Consider the following 21,778-nt stretch of genomic DNA (forward strand, 5'->3'; position numbering starts at 1 on the left):
AATGGGACAAAGACACTGAGGCAGTTGCAAGCAGAAGAGGACGATGAAGAAAGGTTTCAAGCTGACCTTTTAAAAGCTGTACGCCAAAGCCTTGGTATGTATTCCTCACCTCTAATAGGTGAAATTATGATTATGATGTTATTTGAATCATTATGATGTGATTTGTCTGTAGCATTTGCAATCATCATAACAGGGTGCCCTTCTACTTATGGCTAGTCGTCTTTTCAGGATCTTCACATTGAATATATTTATATTCGGCCTGCTCTGTAATCATAACTGAAGTGTGGTTTTCTTGCATTTGTATGTGAAGCTTTTAGATTGTCCACAAAAGTTTGTGTGTGACATGTGTGACAATTGTTTGCATTTTTATTCTGTGGGCTTCATGTAGACCCATTGTTGGGTCTAAGAATCTAGGTCAGAGGGTAAGTAGGACTATTTTAGATGATTGAGTTCTGGGTTGATTAGTAGTAGGATCTAGGTCTCTAGCTTGCTTCAGGCGTTCTTTCAACTCTTCAAAACTTCTTTGCTTTCTTGTGCTAGTTCTAATCTTTTGCAAAAACTTCTTCACAGAACTTTTTCGCAAGCCTGGGGGTCTTCATGGAAACAACCTCTTTACCCTTGGGAGAGGAAAGGCTGTGCGCTTCTTACCCTCCCCAGACCCCATTTCACGTGGGATTCACTGGTGTCATTTGGTTTTAATTCTGGTTGAGTGAGATGGGATGGTACTACATTCATCCTGGTTGAGGGAGTCATATCGAGTGAGGAACTATGTTTGGAAGTCGGGGGAAGCAGTGGTAGTCTTATTAGAATGCAGGGAGCCTTCTTCAACATTTATCCTTGTATGCATCTGCTCTTGAAAGGGGTGCTATATATTCCACATAAGGATGGTTATAATTTGCATCTTTCTTATACAAGGAAAGAGAACACTTATTTGGAAACAGAAGAATTGCATGATTTGGAAGTTATTTAGTGTCTGCTTACCTGGTTCCATGCCTCATGCAGTGTATTTTGGACCTTCTGCAATTACTTCCTTATGGTTCATTCACTTGGCAGCTAATCTGGATTGCTGTCTTTGGCGATCTGGAATTGCTTTCTTGAAGCGTATGACTTGCTTCTGTAATTGTTCCATTAATTCATCGTTCTTACATGCCCCCTCCCCGCCCACGCCCTGGGATGACAGTGTTTCCTTTTAGATTCTTTTTTTTGCCATCCTTTTTCTGTTCTTCCCTGGTGGGTAGTACTCAAACCTCTGACATCCCCAATGGCGAAGCTGATATGGAAGTGCTAGCCAACTAAGTCACACATGTTCTTTATTTTTGTATGTCAAGAATTCGAATGCAACTATTCTAGCTTCCAATGCAGTCCTGTACTCCAGTTATAATGTGATAGATCTAGGTGGTTCCATATGCATGTTTGTAAAAATTTATCACATTTTATATAAATTTCCTATCAAGTTGCTTAATGCACTAAGTTTATGAGTTATTTCAGACACATTTTATGCATGCAAGAAATAAACCTCAACTCCAGCTTCAATAATGCCTTAAAATGTGCTTGTAGAAGGGGAAGACTCTCGTGTTACATCTATTGAATTATCGTCTGACAAGGCAAATGGAAGCGATGTATATGGTACAGGCCTGAAGAATGAAGCTGGTGAATACAACTGCTTTTTAAATGTTATTATACAGGTTGGTATGTGAGGGCTTGTTTACTTACCTTCTAATTGTGGCCAGGGAATGAACTTTTCCTTCTGTAAAATGCAGTCATTGTGGCATTTGAAAAGGTTCCAGGAGGAATTTTTGAGGAGGTCTACTTCAGCTCATCATCATGTTGGCGATCCATGTGTTACTTGTGCTTTGTACGATATTTTTATTGCTTTGAATATGGCTTCTATGGGTACAAAAGGTGAATCTGTTGCCCCTACTTCTCTGAGGATTGCTTTGAGCAACTTGTATCCAGACAGTAATTTCTTTCAGGAGGTATATGTATATTCAGCCTTAGCATGGCACATACCTGTACTCTTTCATACTCTCCATTTACTAGTTTTGGATCAAGTGTATTGGACGAGTTGTTTTGAGGGTTAACTGTTAGTGTGTATGTATGAAATTAAACTATGGGATAGGTACAATTTTTTATTAAATAAATTATGAAACTCGAATAGAGAAGGACAACCGAATTTGGATGATTTATGCAAATTAGCACTCTTAAGGTTAATGTAATTTCATTACTTCTAGGGTTGAATGAGCTGAAGAGTTTAATCTAAACTTTATCACATCACATGTAGGAATCTATCCAGAAAATAAAAGAAGGATTTTACATCGAAAATTTAGAAGTACAAGTATGATAGGGTATTAATGGAAAAGAAAGTTTAACGCTTCCTCCAAGTGTACTTTTCAAGGGACCTTGTACATGGTATTTGATCTGTTTGCCTTTTTTTCCTTTCCTTTTGAGGGTGGGTTGGCCTTTTTGTTGTAGTGCTTTTTTGTGTACATGAGTGGAGGAGTTGGGGGTGGGGGATAGTGTAGTGAGATTTTGAGCCCTTGTGCATGGTATTTTGTTGAAGTACCTAGCACTAACATGCATGCTGCTATGTGACAGGCTCAAATGAATGATGCTTCTGAAGTATTGGGAGTGATTTTTTATTGTCTTCACCAGTCATTCGCATCTGGTTCTGGCATATCTGATACTGAACTAGTGGAAAGCAATGTCATGGGTGCTTGGGAGTGTGCAAATAGTGCTTGTACAGCACATTCTCTTTTTGGAATGGATATTTTTGAACGTATGAATTGCTACAACTGTGGGTTGGAATCTAGACGTATGAAATACACTTCTTTCTTTCACCAGATCAATGCCAATGCCCTCCGGACAATGAAGGCATGCTTCTATTGCTGTGCTTAGTTTGCATTTCTGACTAGACTGCTAGAGGTTATGAAGTTTCTTATAAATTTTGCAATTACCATTCAGGTTATGTGTCCAGAGAGCTCCTTTGAGGAGCTACTAAACCTTGTTGAGATGAATCACCAGTTAGCTTGTGATCCTGAGGATGGTGGCTGTGGGAAGCTTAACTATATTCATCACATTCTTTCTACTCCACCTCATGTGTTTACAACAGGTGATCTTTGGATTGATGACGAGTCATCAAATCACCACTCATTTGTGCATTTTACCTGACATCTGTACTTTGGTTTTGTTTTGTAGTACTCGGATGGCAGAATACTTGTGAAAGTGTTGAAGACATAAAGGCCACATTGGCGGCTCTAGCCACTGAAATAGATATCGGTGTTCTTTATCGTGGGCTGGACCCAATGAACAGGCACCATCTGGTTTCAGTGGTACAGCTCAATAAGCATACTTACTTAAAACCAATTGAGAACACTACATACCTAAATTTCTTACTGCTAGAGTTGGTTCCATTTCACTTCTATTAGCTCATTTTTCTATTGGAAAGTTATCATATATTATCTGCTGTCCTTGGTGAACATAAGCAATTAAGATGAAACACCAGATGTTTGCATATTTATCTTATAGCATAACTTTGGAAATTGTTTTTGCTATTAGTCTTGAGGAAAAAACTTCTTTACACCCTTTGTTGCTTGGTTCAAACCTTTTGAGGAAGCTATATTGATAGTCTGAAAATTAGAAATTAAGATCAGCTTTGTAAGTTTTTGTTCCGGGCGTTCCACAAAAACACCAAAGTGAACTGTCTGTTGTGTAATGTCGTAGCGGGTATTATCTGGAGAAATAATATTGAGAGGACACTTTTTGCATGCTTTACCACTGATGTTCGAATTTTGAATACATTACATGAGCGTTGTACTTAATTCATGCATATATATGAACATGTTGCTTGCAGTCTTGTTTCTAAATTGTGCTGAAGGATTTTACCAGACACCCTATTCTACTTGACCTTAAAATGTTAACTTATGTGTAATGTATGCTATTTCTAATCATCCTAAATTTTATATTTATGTAACAACTCCTTTGACCCATCCCTTACCGCCTTCTCATGTTGTCTTAGTTAAGACTTAAGAGTCTCTTCCTCCCTCCCATTATCCAATAACAAAATACCTATCAAGAATTCCAGCCATCACAATTATCATCTGAATCCCTGTCCGTTTAGTTGCCACTAAGTTCTAGTCTTTGTGTGATGATGAAAAGATCCAGGTGTTCTATGTGTGAATTGTAAGGCTAATATCTTAGGTTGTGTGTCTCTTATAATGTTTAGCCTCATTAGTGCCTCCATAATCTCACATGGTGCTTGTTGGACAGCCAAGAAAGCATCCACCATGGTACGCTACTTGATTGCTCTAGAAAACTCTAGGGACTTGTAGTATTATCCAAAAAGTTGTAACATTTTTGTTCTACGTTCACTATAGACTAGAACCATTAAGAGTAGACCTAATACTTGTTGAGTTGGCACATCTTGTATTATAAATATTTTGGTTTCTTAATCCTTTATTGTAGGATAGATCTTGAAAAATATTAAATACCCCCCTACAAATTAATATGGTCTATGCATTGTAGTAAAGGCTGTAACACCAGAAGAATAAAAAAGGGGAGGCAATGTCGGGATAAATGACAAGTATGAATTGGAAGCTAGGATATTATGTATGAAGAACCTTGAAGCTCGTAGGCTAATCTTGTAAATAGAGGCTTCTTGTACCTAAGATGTCCTAGGAGGTGGACACCCATAAATGAGTGGGTATGGTACTCATTTGTAATGCATCCAAGAAACATTGAAGTTATAAATAAAGCCTTCTTTATAAACTCTATCTATGCCTTTCCAAGTTCTCATTTGCTTCTTACTCCAAGTCTCTTCTTGAGTATTTTTCAAGCAAACCTATTACATTTGAGTCATCAAAGTACCAAGGTTGCATCAAAGGTTAAAGGCATAGACAATAACCTTGAGAGAAGTGGTATGAGAGCTAAGATTGATGTATATCAATTAGTAATGGTGGGCGGAAGGAGCAATAAGAACGACTTAGATGCTTTAGCTGCAAACCATTAATGATCCCCTCCCCTACATTGTGGTTTGAGCTGAAAGACATGGTTGTTCCAAGGACATGCTACCAAGCCTTGCTACAAGGACGATGTCTCTTGAGTCTACCTTGGATATCCAAGCTCGCCAAACTTTGGAGACCTTCGAAGAGTGTCTAGGTGCACTATAGGCGAAGGAACCGCTTTAGTGAACGCCTTCATAAGCATTATACTTTTAGGTAGACAACTTTTATGAGCTCCAAGCAATGGTTGGTCAATTCATGAGGGAGTTGAATGGATGCAAGCTCTGAGACACAGAGAATTGAAAATATTTCGAACTGTATATTTCTTCACAGGGATGTACAAGATCTATAATACAAAAGTAACAAGGAAACCACCTGAATTAGAGCAATTAACATGCTGGACAAACATTTACTTTCTAAACATAACAGATTTCTACCTAAACAACAGGAAGATGATTGATACTGATTCCTTTTTTAAGCATTTCCTTCTTTCCAACACTCCCCCTCAAGTTGGCGAATGTATATCCCACATTCCTAACTTGGGACACATTGTATTCTAAGTCTAATTTCATCAAGGCTTTAGTGAACATATCTGCTTCTTGCTGTTTTGTTGGCATGAAGTTGAGACTGATAGTACCGTTTTCTACCTCAGTCTTGATGAAGTATCTATCTATCCGAAAGTGCTTCATTTTGTCGTGCTGAATAGGATTACGAAGTTTAGCAATTCCAGATTCACTATCACTATTTAGCTTGACTGCTTCACTTATATTCTTGTTGAGCTCTTCTAGTAGCCACTTAATACAGATCAGTTCACATATTCCCTGAACTATGGCTCTGTACTCGGATCCAACACTGCTTCTAGCCACTACTGTCTGTTTCTTACTCCTCCAGGTAACTACGTTCCCCAATACTTTAATGCAGTAACCTATTGTTGACTTAGCATCTCTTGAGCCTCCCCAATCAGCATCAACAAACCCTTCAACATCTCTCCTGTTAGTTTTCTTGTATAGTAATCCCTTTCCAGGTGTACCTTTCAAGTATTTGAGGATTTGTTGAACAACTTCAAGGTGTCTCTTAGTGGAGAGTGCATATACCGGCTCACAACATACACACTATATGTAATATCGGCATGCGTGAGAGATATGTAAAATAACTTACCTACAAATTGTTGGTACTGCTCTTGATCAACCAGAGAATCTGTTACTGTTTTTGACTTCCAGTTCCGTTCCAAGGGAGTACTTGCTGGTTTACACCCTAACTTTCCTTTTTTCTTGGAAGATCTAGGACATATTTCAGTTGAGATATCAATATTTCTTGTTTGCTTCGAGCAATCTCGATTCCAAGGAAATATTGTAGCTTTCCAAGGTCCTTAACTTTAAACATGGAATGCAATTGTCTTTTTTCAAATTCTCAATGTTGCGAGTATCATCCCAGTGATTATCATATCACTGACATATACAAGTATTATTGATTTCTTTTGATCACCGGAGTGTTCCACAAACAAGTTGTGATCCACTTGACTCAACATATCTGAATTGCTTCCTAGTTGAGCACATTCTTTTGAGCCATGCATGTGGTGACTGTTTCAACCCATACAAAGACTTCTTCAATTTACACACTTGACCTGGCTCCTCATTTTTCTCAAAGATTGGAGGTAGCTTATCCTCTTCTAACATCCCGTTCAGGAAAGCATTTTGTTACATCCAATTGGTGCAGAGCCTAATCTAGGTTTGCTGTAAGTTTGGGTAGGACTTGGATAGTATTTGGGTTTGCTACTGGAGCGAATGTCTTTTCATAGTCGATTCCGTAAGTCTTGAGTGTAACCCTAAGCAACCAGCTTGGCTTTTTATCTTTCGACTTCTCCATCAACACGGACCTTAATCAAGAAGATTCATTTACGCCCAATGACCTTTCTTCCTGTTGGAGTTTTAACAACCTCCCACCTCTTATTTTCTTTGAGGGCTCATTTCGTCTAGAACTGCATTCTTCCGCTTTGGATCACATAGAGCTTCATGAATATTTTTGGGAATCGCTTCCTTCTCTACTTGTGAGAGAAGTTCCTTGTATTTTGATGAAAGCTTATTGTATGAGAGATGTCTCGACAATGGGTATTTGCAGGTTGGGACCCCTTTTCGGATAGCAATGGGAACATCAAGTTCATTAGAATCTTGAGGTGCAATAGGTTCAGATTCTTGAGACTTGGCAAACGCAGGGTTCGGGGTGCTGATGATTGGCAATCACCAGGTCTTGGTCTTCTGGAATACACTTGGAAAGGGGGTGGTTGTGTATCTCCCCCTTGAATTGACTCTACTTGGACCTGGGAGGGTTGTGAATCTCCTCCTTGGACCAAATCCTCATGTGCTGAAGGTTTTGGACTAGGCTCGAAGAATGACACATGAAGAGAGATTGGGGGATCCCTTTGGATATCTTCATTTAAAACCTCTCCTTGAAGAGATGCAGTGGGAAAAAAGCTTTGTGCTTAGAAGAAAGTGACATCAGAGGTAACAGACACCCTTTTGAAGCCGGACAATAACACTTGGACCCCTTTTGAGTAGGTGAGGATCCACAAAGATACACTTGACAGCTCTGGGGTCCAATTTACCATGAGATGGATATGTATTGTAGACATAGGTTGCGCAGCGAAAGACACGTGTTGGAAGAGAGTTTAGAACTCTAAGATTAGGGGAACACTTTTGAAGACGCTGTATGGGGGTTGAGAAATTCAAGACTTCAGAGGGGAGCCAGTTGATTAAATAGGCTGATGTGAGAGTGGTTCCACCCAAAAAAGTGAGGTACGTTATTGTGTATCATTATTGCTCTTGATACTTCAAGTAGGTGTCGATTTTTTTCTCTCAACCACTCCATTTTTCTGAGGAGTTTGCATACATGAAGATTGATGAAAGATGCCATGTTCAACTAGGCAATCTTTTAGATCATTGGCAAAATATTCCCTAACATTCTCAGTTCAAAGGACTTGTATTTGGGACTGGAATACGTTTCCCACGAGCTTTTGGAATTGTTTAAAGATGTCACCATACTCGGATTTGTTTTTTGAGTAGGTATACCCAGTAAGTCCACGTGTGATCGTATATAAATGTGATAAACCAACAGGATCCATTGATGTTTAGAGTAAGTGATGTACCTCATAGGTCACAATGGACTATACTGAATGGTTGAGATGGTTTTCTAGGTATGGTTTGGGTAATTTTTCTGAGTTTGTTTTGCAAGAACACAACCTTCACACTGAAACCCCAAATGACTTATTGATAAATAGATTTGGGTACAAATGATACAAGTAATCGAAACTAGGATGACATGATCGTTGGTGCAATAACAAAACATTAGACTTGGACAAACTAGAAAGAGAAAGGTGTTTTTGTTGAGGAGATTTATATGGAGAACCAAGGAAGTAGTAGAGACCATGGGATTTCTTAGCAATGCCATTCATCTTCCCCGAAGACCGCTCCTGAAATATACAATGTGTAGGAAAACAAGTTACAACACAATCTTGATCCTTGAGGAGTCTGGTAACCGATAGTAAATTAAACCGAAGGTTTGGCACATATAAAATTGAATTCAGTTTTAAGTCATCATAAATCATATTCCCATTATCGGTAACACGAGAAGCCTTGCCATCAGCAACTGTGACAGTAATACAATTGGTGGTTGGTTTGAAGTTTCTCAATGAACTTTTGTTTCTTGTCATATGATCAGAAGCACCGGTATCTATGATCCATCCTTCAAAAAATTCTTCTTTTAAGAGGAATGATAGAGTATACTTACATTGGTACACCCAATTACCTACCGGAGTTGAGGAAGAGTTGGTAGGGTGCAAGAGGGTTCTTAATTCCTTCATTTGGGCGGGTTGTGAATGGGTTTGGAGACGAGGTATTTTCTGTAGAGGTCTCCGCAACATGAGCAGCTGTAGCTATTGATTATTGTCTTCGAGGAGTCCAGTTTTGGAGGCTTTCCAGTTAGGTCCCAACATTGGTCCTTCATATGATATGGTTTCTTGCAGTGCCTTGACATTCTTGGGTTTTGCATTCCTTTGTCCTTCAGATCTGTATGTAGCAAGTACAAATCCTTGGATTTTAGCATTTGTTGGGGTTTGCAACATTACTTTCTTCTCGTCGTACTTCTCCAAACACTTCACTAAGGGAGGGTAGATGTTTGGTACCAAGAATTCTACCCTTAACCTCGTCTAGTTCCTTGTTGAGACCGTGAAGGAAATCAAAGATTTTGTGTTTACGAGCATCTGGGCATAATGGGTACTATCTTGATAGCATGACCAATTTATGTTGTAAAAGGTGTCCATCTCCTGCGATAATTCTGTTAGTACATTGTAGTACTCGGTTACGGACCTTCCTCTTTGGTTGGTATTATGAAGAAACAATCGAATCTTGAAACACTGTGAGGTGTTTTCAAGATCAGAATACATCTTTTGAACAACCTCCCAGATCTCATGGGTGCTGTTATAGCACAAATAGGTTTTGCCAATATTTGGGTTCATTGAATTGACAAGCCATGCCATAACAATGGAGTTTTCCGCCTCTCATCCTTTTTGTCTGGAGCTTCAGTTTCAACAGTAAGGTACCTAGTCTTTCCTTTCCCTCTAATAATAAGTACAACAAACTGGAACCATTCATGGAAGTTCAATCCATTAAGCTTATGTTGGGTAATTTGGAAGGAGGAATTGATTTATGCTAATGGGAAAGGGATGGAGTTTGGTTTTGAGATTGATAAGTGGTAGAAGATTGAGTAGAACCTGTCATTATTGAGATTGTTGGTATATCAAAAAAACGAACAAGATGATTACCAACCAAGCAAGACACAAAAAAATGATTAACACAGACCGAAGCTTCAGCCACTCTGACACCATGAGACAGAGAGAAATGAAAATATTTTGAAATGTATATTTCTTTACAAGGATGTGCAAGATTTATAATACAAAGGTAACAAGGAAACCATCGAAATAGGAGCAATTAACTTGCTGCACAAATATTTACTTTCTAAACATAAGAAATACCTACTTAAACAACAGGAAGATGATTGATACAAATTCCTTTCTTAAGAAGTTCCTTCTTTTCAACAAGCTTGCCATGTGGGTTGTGCAATAATTCAAGGTCATAATGGCCAAATTAGCTTTGTGCAAGGAAGTCTTTGATGGAAGGCTAATAACAATGACGAGTACTAGCCTCATAGGATTGATATTTGCAGAAGTAAGCCTTTTGTGGGCAATAGAAATGTGTTGAAACTCGAGTGCATCCTTTGGAGCATGAAACATTACTTTCAAGTAGTGGTACTGTGGAAGAGGCCAACGAAATTTGTACGACAACCCTCTATCTTGTGAACTTGGGAGCTCTACAATGATGATGAAGCCATTGAGACGTTAACAAAGGAATGTATATTATTCAACTTGTGTGATGTCCATCACGTTAGATAAGGATGCATGTTCTATCTCATTAATGATCTCCAATCACGAGCTAACATTGAGCTTAAGTATCATGGAGTGCAAGTTCTTGCATCTAAAACAACAAGTAGAGTTGTTCATGGACCAAGTACTAAAGAAAGAACCATCCAAGGAGATATACGTGGATTCTCATGCCAACTATGAGAAAGGCAAGGGACACAAAACCCATTTGCATACTAATAAGTCACATTAGAGGAAGGAAGCATGTCAAATACTGTACCCTGCAATTGCGTCGTGTGTTACAAACCACATATGTTTAAGGTGAATGAACTTGCATGTCATGATTGTTCAATTCTGAGAAGAGGAGCAATGGCAAAGCACTACAAAAGGATGAGGTTGAAGGAAAGTATGATGCCATTCAAACCTCCAATCCTAAAAATGTTAAGCATTACAAACGGGGTATGTTGGAGCTCATATTTATGAGAGCTCAAGTCGATGGCCAACAAACAAAAGCTTTGGTGGACACCGGGGTATCCAACAACTTTATCGTAAAAGTTGAATAAAGCTCATGCTCGGAATGTGCGGCATAGAAGGATTGCTCAGGACTGTGAACTCCAACGTATGGAACATTCTCGACATTGCTAGAGTGAGAATCTCATTTGTCGGTGGAAGGGGACCATCAACATATATGTGGTTCCACTTGATGACCATTAACTAGTTGGGATGGGTTTGTTGGATAAATCAAAGGTGGCACCCTTTTTTCATTCCTTATGCACGTAAGATGGGATTAAGATCATGGTAAGATCATGGTGCCGCTTGCAAGGGTTGCACAATGACGTGCAAAAAAAACATGATGCAAGTATGTGATCAATGCAAGTGATCTCACAAATGGTCATGATGAGGGTGTTGTGAACCTGGTGATGAGAATCATGGACCACATGTTTCTCATGATGTTGAGCCGCATTAGCGCCCTGCATAGGGACACATGGTGCCTGTTGGACCTCCAATAAAACATCCATCAAGGAAGACTACGTGATGGATCCGGAAAACCCTAGGGACTTGTAGTCTTCTCCAAAATGTTCTAGCATTGTATCTTTAAGCATAGGCTAGATTACTCATCGAGAGTACATTTTATATTGATAGAGAGGGTCTTCTGTGAGATGAATCTCAAAGCTTCTAGGCCGATCTTGAATCTAAATGGTTTTTGTATCTAGGATGTTCCCGCAGGTGGTTATGGCATAAATGATAACCTTGTGACATACTCCCTACTCCTATATTAGTGCTGTCATCCACATTCTTACCTCTCCATGGGGGTAAGGAAGGAAACTTTAGTATACAGTCTTTCTCTTGAATTTTGGCAATGTTTGGTTCCATTTCTCTTAGCCATGACCATGACTTTTTGGCCATAATTTAGTCAACTTTATCAGTTCTCCAAGACTTCTCCCTAATAATAAATTAAAACAGTAAAAGAAAGAATGCGAAGATTGTTTTCCATTGTTATATTCTCCATAAATCATCTAGAAGATGCCTGTTTTGGAAGAGAAATATCATTATGCAACATATTGTCCAACTTTTGTTCTTTCTTTAGTCGAGGATAGTGACATCACAAATTATTTTAGGATTCATATTACAATGCAAGTGAATGATTGTTACAATATTATATACAATATTAAAGCTGAATCTTTATATTAAGGTAGATCTTAGAAACCCCAAATAGGTTATTTTGCCTTCTTCCATACTAACTTTGTTAAACAATTCCTTTTTACTTGCTTTTTAGGTATGCTATTATGGGCAGCACTATCATTGCTTTGCCTACAGCCATGATCATGAACGGTGGATGATGTATGATGACAACACGGTGAAGGTATTCACTCCGCCATTATCATTATTTGCTGTATCTAGTTTTTTCTGCTTTAATGACACAATTATTTAACTCCGTAGGTAATTGGAAGCTGGGAAGATGTCCTTAAAATGTGCGAGAAAGGGCATTTGCAACCCCAGGTTCTTTTCTATGAAGCCGTAAACTAGCTATATTCAGACACTATTACATTTTTTGATGCACTGGGGATCCAAGAGTTGAATGTGGATTTTTCATACAAAGCTCAGTTGGCATCCATGTGACTGAAGTCACGATGTATGTGAAATTTGCATAATGAAGAGATGTGTATTATAAAGAAATTTTGTAGGAGAATTGGTCTTCTAGGAGAGGATATAACGAAGTTTTGACCCAGAAAACCAAGAAGATTGTTGAAGGTTCCTAGCACCTTATGTAAATTGTTCTCCCAATGTAAGTGACTAATAGCATCACTCTTAAAACGGTTGTAAAATGGGATTATTATCTGGAAGCTAAACATCCCATGAACTGTAGTTTTACAATTTTGAAGGAGGTACTGTATAGATGAATCATAAGATTATGTTTTTGGGTTAGCCAAAAAAAAATGACATTTGAAGTCTTGTAGTATAACTACAACTTATGGTAGAAAATTGTCGATGAGGAAAGCTCGCGTGCACGTCTCTGTACTGCTGCTAAACTTGTGTAATGATATCCTTACTGTTATTTACCTGGATGCTGTTTTTTAGCCATAAAACCAATGAGCTTGAAATGTAGTTTTGGCAGCATTGGAGATGCAAATTGCAATGCTTTGGTCTGAATTCATTCTTCCCAGGTTTGTCTTCCTCTCCGTTTTGCTTATTCTTGTTGTAGAATTTGTTGTCTGCCAACTTTAATTGGGTAAGAGTCACCACCCTCACTTAATAGGTAAGATGATTCTCGGTTTGCAAAATTGGCACAATGAGATTGTTGGTAAAGACCATCATCTCATGCTGCGAGAGCATCTCTAACTGATTCTCCAAAATGGATAAAGTAGAGATTTTGGGCTAATTTTTTGTTCCAACAAATTCTTCGGAACTTTTTCCGTAATGGAAATAGTAGGAAGGGAAAATAATTGCTTATTTGACATAAATTATTATTCCTACTGATGAGATCCTCGAAATTAAGTATTTAGGAAAGAAATAATAATTTATTATTTAGTAATATAATTAATGTTGTGATCTCAAAAATAGAGAAGTTATTGGAGTCGAATACAATGTTTTTGGAGATTTTTTAGTTATTGATTCTCCATTTTTGGAAAAATTTGTTAGAGATGCTCTAAAAGCGTGTATTTGGCCGTAAGTGTTAATCATTCGTAAGAGACGGTAACTTGTTCAGTGTTGGTGTTTTGAATCATTGTATTTGGTTTTTGATTTTTGTTGCCAACATGCTCGCAGAAGTGCCAAAGAGCTCTAGACTTCACAAGAACAAAGGTTTCAGACAAAAAATGCAAAGTATGATGTTGGTTTTTGCAGTTATGTTTCATTTTGCAATATTTAGGTCTCGTTTGGTTTGTAGGATTGGAATTGAATTTCAACTCAGTACCATGTTTGGTTTGAAGAATTTCATGAAATTCCACAAATATAGGATTTTGAAATCCCATGGGAATGGTTGATATTTTGTGGGATTTGTATATAATAATGTTTTAAAATATATTTAAAAGATTTGTTTTGTAGTAATCAATTAATGAAAAGGTTTAATAATTTGTTTTTATAAATAATTGAATTCAATTCCATTCCAAATCCTATAAACAAACATATCAAAGATTTCGAATCCTTCACAAAATCCAAATCTCTCAAAACCATTCTATCAAACCGAACGTCTTGCTTCCTCAAGGTATTCTTTTGATGTTATTTTTCTCTAGTTTTTTCTTGGATTGTGTTTGCCTGCTAAATTGCATCAAGTATGACCTCATTAAGTAAACGTTATTGAACACCACTAATCGACGATTGCTTTTGCAAATGCAATATGAGTGTTTGAAAATTGGTGCATGAGTTTGCTAAGAATAGTGTTTGTTACGACTACAAACTAGGAGTCGAGTATTTTTAGTAAGGGTATCTTCAAAATTTATAATATTTGGAAAAAATTACATTCAACTATAACTACTTTTTAATTTTAGAGATTACTACATTAACTGTATTATCAAAATATTCCTCACATTACTCAAATTAAATATTATCTTGATCTTAACAATTCGTATTGGTGAGAATCAAAATTTTAGACAATTTAATTAAAAAATATTTTCCTTCATAAGCAATCATTTTTAGGGAATTTTCTAAATTTGCAGAATTTTATCATTTCTCTACTAATTTCATTTTTGAGAAAGTTCTGAAAAATAGAGAAAAAAATTTAACCAAAACTCTCATGGACATGATCTAATTGTTAACTTCTTACAAATGTCTATTTGGACATACCGTAATTAACATGGGAACATGCTTAGCATGTTAGCCAATTAAGTTCGAAAATACTATTTTAGTAGTACCACACTTCTTTTACTGTTCCTTCTGCATATAGAACGATGAGTTGGATTAACAGGTGTCTACATCAACTTCAAAAGCTGAAATGAAGAATACAAACATGTATGGATTAGTAAATCAAATAAAGACACGCATTAAAGATGGAAAATAACATTTAATACAATGTTGGCTATAAAAAGCTCACTTTTGTCATATGTTGCAACTCACTTTTTTTGAAAAACTTATGAATGATAGTTTCTTAAGCAAAATCGACGTCACTATCTAAAGAACTATATAAATACTTCAGATCTAAAAGAGTACCTCTTCTCTTACTTTTTCAGCTGTTAACAAATTTATCATCAGTCAAACTGTTTGAGATCTAGTTTTATCTTCCTAGTTTCCGCAACTAATATGTAATTCTTTATTTCAATATAAAATATAGAATTAAAAGTGAAAGTTTGTTGTGTTTGTTTTTAACCCCCCTCCCTTCTACAAACACATCATGTGTAAATCATTACAATCCACGATCAATGAGTGGTATCAAAGCGGTTTGTTTAATCTCATAAACAAGATCCAAAATGACTTTCATAGCCAATAACAAGGGCTCTCTATCCAAACCACCTTGTTTTCAAAAAGATCAATTTTGTGTTTGGAAAATCGGATAACACTCTTTCTTGAATGAGTTAACAACCAAATCTTAAATGTTCTCATAAATGGCCCATATGTTCCTACATATCACCAGGCATAAGGGTGGTAGGAACATATGGACAATTTTTTAGAACATTTAGGATTTGTTTTCTAACTCCTTCAAGAAAGAGTGTCATCTGATTTTTCCAAAGACAAAAATATCTTTTTTGAGAACGACGTGGTTTGGATAGAGAGTCGTTGTCATTGGTTGTGGAAGTCATTTTGGATCTTCGGACTAGGAAGGAGAATCATCAAGGCTCCAGATCTATGGACAAAAAGATTATAAGAAGCAAGTTGTAGTTGATACCAAAACCACGACCATCACTGTAATGTCCCTATCAGATGATGTCTATCACTCTATCATGAATCTTACCACAAGAGATATGTGGAACACTCTTATTGTTTTATATGAAGGGATGCCTGAAGTCAATCAAAGCAAAAAGATTAGTCTCATCAAACAGTACGAACTGTTTGTATGACAAGAAAGAAACTCTCACCAAGGTTTACAACAAATTAAATTTTCTTCTAAATGATTTTAAAGTGCATGATAAAGTTTTTAATAATGGTGATGTATTATGCAAATTTATGTACTGTTTAATTGACTCATGGGAGAACATAATTGTGTGTTTATAAATGTCCTTGGATCTTCAGCATATGCCTCTAAATGCTCTATATGGGATTTTATATAACTATGAGCAAACTAAAGTATTGAGGAAAAATGTATTTTAAGAAACTAAAAGTACAAATATTGCTTTTGTTTCTTCTGATTCTAAAAGAGTAGGATCTATATCACATGAAACATATGACACATATTCTGAAAACTCTGATGAAATGTTCTCTCCTCCCATCCTCTCCTCTGGGATGGTTAAGAGATTATTTATGGTTAAACTCTTCACAACTTATTAGGCCCGAAATGCATATAATATTGCTATGGCTTCTCACCAAACATGAGATGTGTCTTGCACGAAATACATCGAATTTTGGAGACTAAGAACCTTCCATCTAAGAAACCTGCTCAACTTCTCCCCGACCAAATGGAGGCGGAAAGCCGGTTACGACTTCTCAACCTTCTGTGAACTACCCTATTTCACCCAAGTTGTTTCAAAACCGGAAAAAATAAGCATAAATCCACCTTTGATGCCAACACAGATTCTAACAATGGGACCGATAGATTATTAATGCAAGACATTATTGACTCTCTTTTCTTAGTTGCATCAAATTTCAATAAGGTTGCTAAAAAAGCAACTTCCAAAGAAGGTTAAAAGGAAGATTCTCAAAAAGACCATCCTTCATCAATCAAACTGTCTCCTCATGGGAAATCTAAAGATGAGTGCTTTAAATGTGGAAAGAAAGGACACTTTACCGTCGATTGCAGATCCAAAAGGGAAAATTCGTCTTTCTCTTTAAGGAAATCTCAAATTTCACAATCTTCCTATAAAGGAGCACGAAGTGAAAAACAAAGAGAAAAATATAGATCCAAGAACTCTCAAAGAAAGAATAATGATGGATGAAGAACATGATTGGGTAGAATCGTCCTCCTCATCCAACAATGAACAAGATGAAAAAGTAAACTTGTGCTTTATGGATCATCTCGCTCAGCTAAAAGATCCTGACAAGTTTAATATAGTTGAATCTTCATCTAAATCATATGAAGCACATAATCCCTTGAACAATTAGGTATATCCTTCTCCTTCCGTTTATGATTGCATGTATGTGAAAATATGCAATGCTCTTAAATCTAAAAAAAACATAAAACAAAGTGGATAAATCAACTGCCAAGTTGTCTAAATGCTTTCAACAAATCAAGAATTTTGACAAAACTCAAAATGAATCGGATTCTCATAAAATCATTTCAAAATACCTTAACAATGAAAAATGTATTTAGTTAAAAGAACTTGCAAAGGAAAAGTCAACCATAAGAAGTTGGAATCAAGCTTCTATAGATCATAGAAAAGATTTAAACTATCAAATTCCCAATTGTGGTCATAGACTTGGGTTTTTCTTAGACAAACTGTCTAATGATTTCACCTACTCAGGAAGATTAGGTTTTTTCAAAACATCATTCAAATGACTCTTAAAAGAAATTGAAAATAATTTTTTTTGGATGGTCTTGTTCATGCCTCTTATCAGAAACGGGCTGACTGTGTGTAAGAGGAAAGTGAGTGTGAATCTGTTGGATCCACAAATCATCCTAAAAGATATTTTTTCAAAAGGACAAGAACATTGAAAAGTATTTTACTCCGAGAAGGACAAATGAAAAAGGGATTCTAGGTTCTAAACCATCTACATCTATCAACTCTTTTCTTTCAAAAAGGAATCCTCAGTTCCAGAAATTTCAAAAGAGAATCCACGAGTTTCCTAGATCTTCTTCTTCTTGAAAGTGCTATAACCATGGAAAATCTTTTCATTTTGCAAAAGACCGTTCTTATAACAAAACATAAAAGGTTCCTAAAGTTGTTATTAATCCAAAAGGACCCATCAAAAAATGGGTTCTTGCAAAAAATAGGTACCAAAGAACTAATTCCTTTTGTTTGCAGGGACCAAGTCATACACAAATCCCATTAGACTCTTAGTTTAAAATCAATGACTAATTGTTATCTTCCCTACTAAAAGAATGTGTGTTAGAAAAAAATCTTTTGTTCTTAAAAAGAAGTTCGCAAATTTTTTTTTTCTGAATGGTTGACAATTATCTGATTTAATTATTATTAAGTCTCTGTTGCCAAGTAATTTGGTCAAAATAAAATTAATTTTTGAATAACTAGATAAACTATCAACTATTGGATTTATCTCTACTTAGAGGCTCTATCGGATTAAGATTCTTTATTCTTAATCGGATGTAGAATCCATTATTGGATTGAGGTTATTTACTATTAATGATATCCTCCCAAGTGAATCACTTATCTCATCCGATCCAAGTTGTTCCTTGTCCATTTGATGAATTTTCTCTTAAATTCTCCTTCTCTCTCACTCTCTCATCTTCAACTTTTCTTCTTTCCAAAGAAACAAGAATCCGATAACTCTTATTCACTAGAGAAAACCAAGAGGTGTATCCATTTTACAGAGTAAATAATGACAATTGTCACATTAAACGTGGGAAAACGAAATTTAAAAAATAAAATAGTCCACTCAACTGTCACGATATTCTACTCGTCTGAAACTTCATAATTTCTCTTCTCATATCCTCTCAAATAAAGACCTAAAACCCTCATCTTTTTCTTTTTGACATATCCAGACCTCATGAAATTCTCTCTATCTTAACATTCAAAATTCTTATTTATCAAATGGCTCCCAAGATTGTTGGATTCATTCTTTCTGTTTAATATATCAAGTTCCCCTCATCAAACTATATTGGCTATTTGAAAAAACTTGAAAATCATCCAGACTATCACAACATGATGGTTTATTGGCAAAAAGCCCCGTCAAGCATGCTCTTACAATTACTCTGTCAACTTCTCAGATGAGCACCTTCCTACTTGGTAATTTTTGTAACATTACTTGGTGACTGATCATATCCAATTTGGTGTAGTATCTCGGTTTGAAGGTTGGAGGATATGATCAAATCACTAAGTAATGTTACTAGAATTGCTCATGCTCTGATCTTCAAATAAACATTAGCATTAGAAGATTTTCTTTGATGAGTTGGTACTCAAGGTAACACTTAAAAGTAAGAAGAAATATCATGTCCCATTTGTTCAATTTCTAGCTCTCCTCATTGCTGACAAACTTGGAGATACAATTTCAAGTTCTTTTGATGGATCCACTCAAGAGATCAATTATATCACCTCCAACATTTTTCGTAAAATGATCTCATCTTCAGAACCGTCAATGCCTACATGTATTATCTCTTTTGCCTAATCCCTCAGACCAAATTGGCATTCCCCTTCGGATAGGGAAGCAATTAGAAAATTCTTATTATCCAAAATTGCATCTTTATCCGAAAAGAGATCCCAAATGGTCTCTTCTCCCTCACCTTCTTCTCGGCCATCCAAGAAATCGAAGAAATATGATACTAGATCAAAAACTATGTCAGATTCTCATCAGATTCTCTTAGTAGCTTCTTTCGTTCATTCTTCTAGTGAGACTAGGAATCTGAAAGAACCTTCGAGATCTACCCAAGTCTCTCATCCCTCCAAACAAAAACAGAAGCTATCCAATCTAGCCAAATTGGGATCTTCAAAGGGTACTCAGTTACCCAACAAGAGTAAAACCACAAAACTATACAAAGGCTCTCAAAAGCCCTCAAATATTGAAGTTCGAGAATCATGGTCCATGGCATCCGATCACCCTACCAGCTCCTCATTATCCTCTCAATAGGGTTTTGTTGTACAAAAGGGGGAACTTATAAAATCCATCACCACATCTTTATTGGCCGCTGGTATGAATAAGGATCCACCCCAGATTCGAACACCTTTGATCACCACATCATTAGCTTTACACTCTTCACCATATGCACAATGTGATGAACCTTTAATTTCCACTACGAGGGAGGATAATTCATATGTAATGGCTTTTTTGAAAGAAATTCATGGCTCACAAGTTACTTCAAGAGAATCCTATGATATTGACTCTTTGGATAAATCAACCATCTTCACCTCAATTATATCTCCAGAGATCATCACACTGCCATCCTCATCATCTAAAAAAGAAGAACCAACTACAACCGAAGTTCCTTCAGGTAACATGTCTTTGGTGTCAGAAGCTCATATACCAGTTAGCTCCATTCCCCCACTTTAGACCATATCTAATTCTCAAACGATTTTCACATCATCTGCTTCCATCACTCACATTTGATTCATTGCTTAACCTCAACCATCGGCTTCAACCCATCGAGTGTGTGATCATATGCATCAAATTCGAACACTCTATGATCTTCATACTCAAGTTGTGGATCAATTACGCGAGTTCAATCTTCAAACTCGTCTATCCATCTCACAAATGGCCACTCTCACTCAACAACTTATGGAGCAAAACCATATGTTAGATGAAAGATGCAGACAAATGGAATATGCTCTAAAGAAATAAATTAAAGCTCATAATGAGTGTATGGATGAGGTAATAAAAAGATTGAAGATCTTAAAGGATCTTAGGATCGATACATTAAATCCAAAAGAAAGAACAAAGCTTTAGAAACTCATTGCTTACTCATTAGGTCATGCATTGGAATCCCTTGAGACAATCAAATCTAAAGTTGACTCACATCGGTCTAGTATGGTGTCTATTGCTCAAGATTTGGTAACTTCTATTGGATCTGTAATTGGAGATGTAAGAAAATTACCAAAGGAGTCAAATTCAGCTACAATCAAGGAATTTCTTGATTTGCTTCATAAAAAGATGGATGGACAGACTGAAACGGATCATGCCATTATCTGAAGACTCAATCAACCAACTACAGTTGATGGGGATAATAGAACTGTTATGCATTAGTAAAAGGTGCACCAAAAAGCTTAGAGTACTTATAAATAATGTTGTTTTTCAACTTTAAGCTCTACTTGATCTGTTTCCTAGTGTTAGTGAGGGGGAGAATAATGCACATCAGGGACGGACCCAGAAAATTTTTCAAACGGTGGCACCATATAATTAATATAATATAATATACATCTAAAAATAATTACAAAAAATATGGTTTTTATAGAACCGATAAACAACTCCTAAACTTGTACCCGACGCGTCTTCATCTTTTGAAAACGGTCAATATATACCCAAAAATAATTACAAAAAATATGTTTTTATATAATTGAGGAAAATACAGTAGCACCTTCTAAAATGATACGGTAGCACCGTTCACAAACCTAAATTTTTTAGTTGCACTATTTGGATTTCAGGAAAATATGGTAGCACCTTCTAAAACGATAAGGTAGCACCGTTCACAAACTAAATTTTTTACTCTTCGACGGAGAAATAATACGATAACACGTGCCACCCATGCCACTTAGGTAGGTTCGCCCATATACTCCTCTATCTTTCACATACCCATGCAAGGATTTATGCGGTGCTTCACGATCAAAGTTGTAAAGGTTGACCAGATGAAGGACTAGGATCACTTCTTTACTTCTCAAATACTTACACTTCCTTCCATAGGTATGTGAAAGATAGAGGAGCAGTTTCGTAACTTTTACAAATAGACGATAAATAGGTTCATATATGAACCTATGTGAACTTGTGTAATTCACATATGAACTATTTAACTGATTCAATTTAAATAGTTCACATGTGAATTAATGAGCGAGTTCACATATGAACATATAGTTCATATGTAAATCACATGGGCTTACATATGAATATGTTTGCCACTTATTTGTAAAAGTTAAGAAACTACACCTCTATCTTTCACATACTCATACGAGGAATTATCGGTGTT

General features: G+C 36.5%; 1 protein-coding gene across 1 annotated transcript in view; it reads left to right on the forward strand.

Moving 5' to 3' along the window:
• The window catches only part of LOC112510812, a 23,318-nt gene extending 10,320 nt beyond the window's left edge, over nucleotides 1–12,998 (forward strand). The window contains exons 10-17 of the mRNA XM_025116161.1: nucleotides 1–94; nucleotides 1,558–1,685; nucleotides 1,761–1,976; nucleotides 2,596–2,871; nucleotides 2,962–3,109; nucleotides 3,196–3,329; nucleotides 12,185–12,271; nucleotides 12,349–12,998. Coding sequence (XP_024971929.1) covers nucleotides 1–94; nucleotides 1,558–1,685; nucleotides 1,761–1,976; nucleotides 2,596–2,871; nucleotides 2,962–3,109; nucleotides 3,196–3,329; nucleotides 12,185–12,271; nucleotides 12,349–12,435 — 1,170 coding nt within the window. The 3' untranslated portion in view covers nucleotides 12,436–12,998. The remainder of the gene's footprint in view (nucleotides 95–1,557; nucleotides 1,686–1,760; nucleotides 1,977–2,595; nucleotides 2,872–2,961; nucleotides 3,110–3,195; nucleotides 3,330–12,184; nucleotides 12,272–12,348) is intronic.
• The last annotated feature ends 8,780 nt before the right edge of the window (nucleotides 12,999–21,778 follow it).

Source organism: Cynara cardunculus (genome assembly GCF_001531365.2).
Source record: "Cynara cardunculus var. scolymus isolate 2C chromosome LG 4, CcrdV1, whole genome shotgun sequence".
NCBI lineage: Eukaryota > Viridiplantae > Streptophyta > Magnoliopsida > Asterales > Asteraceae > Cynara > Cynara cardunculus.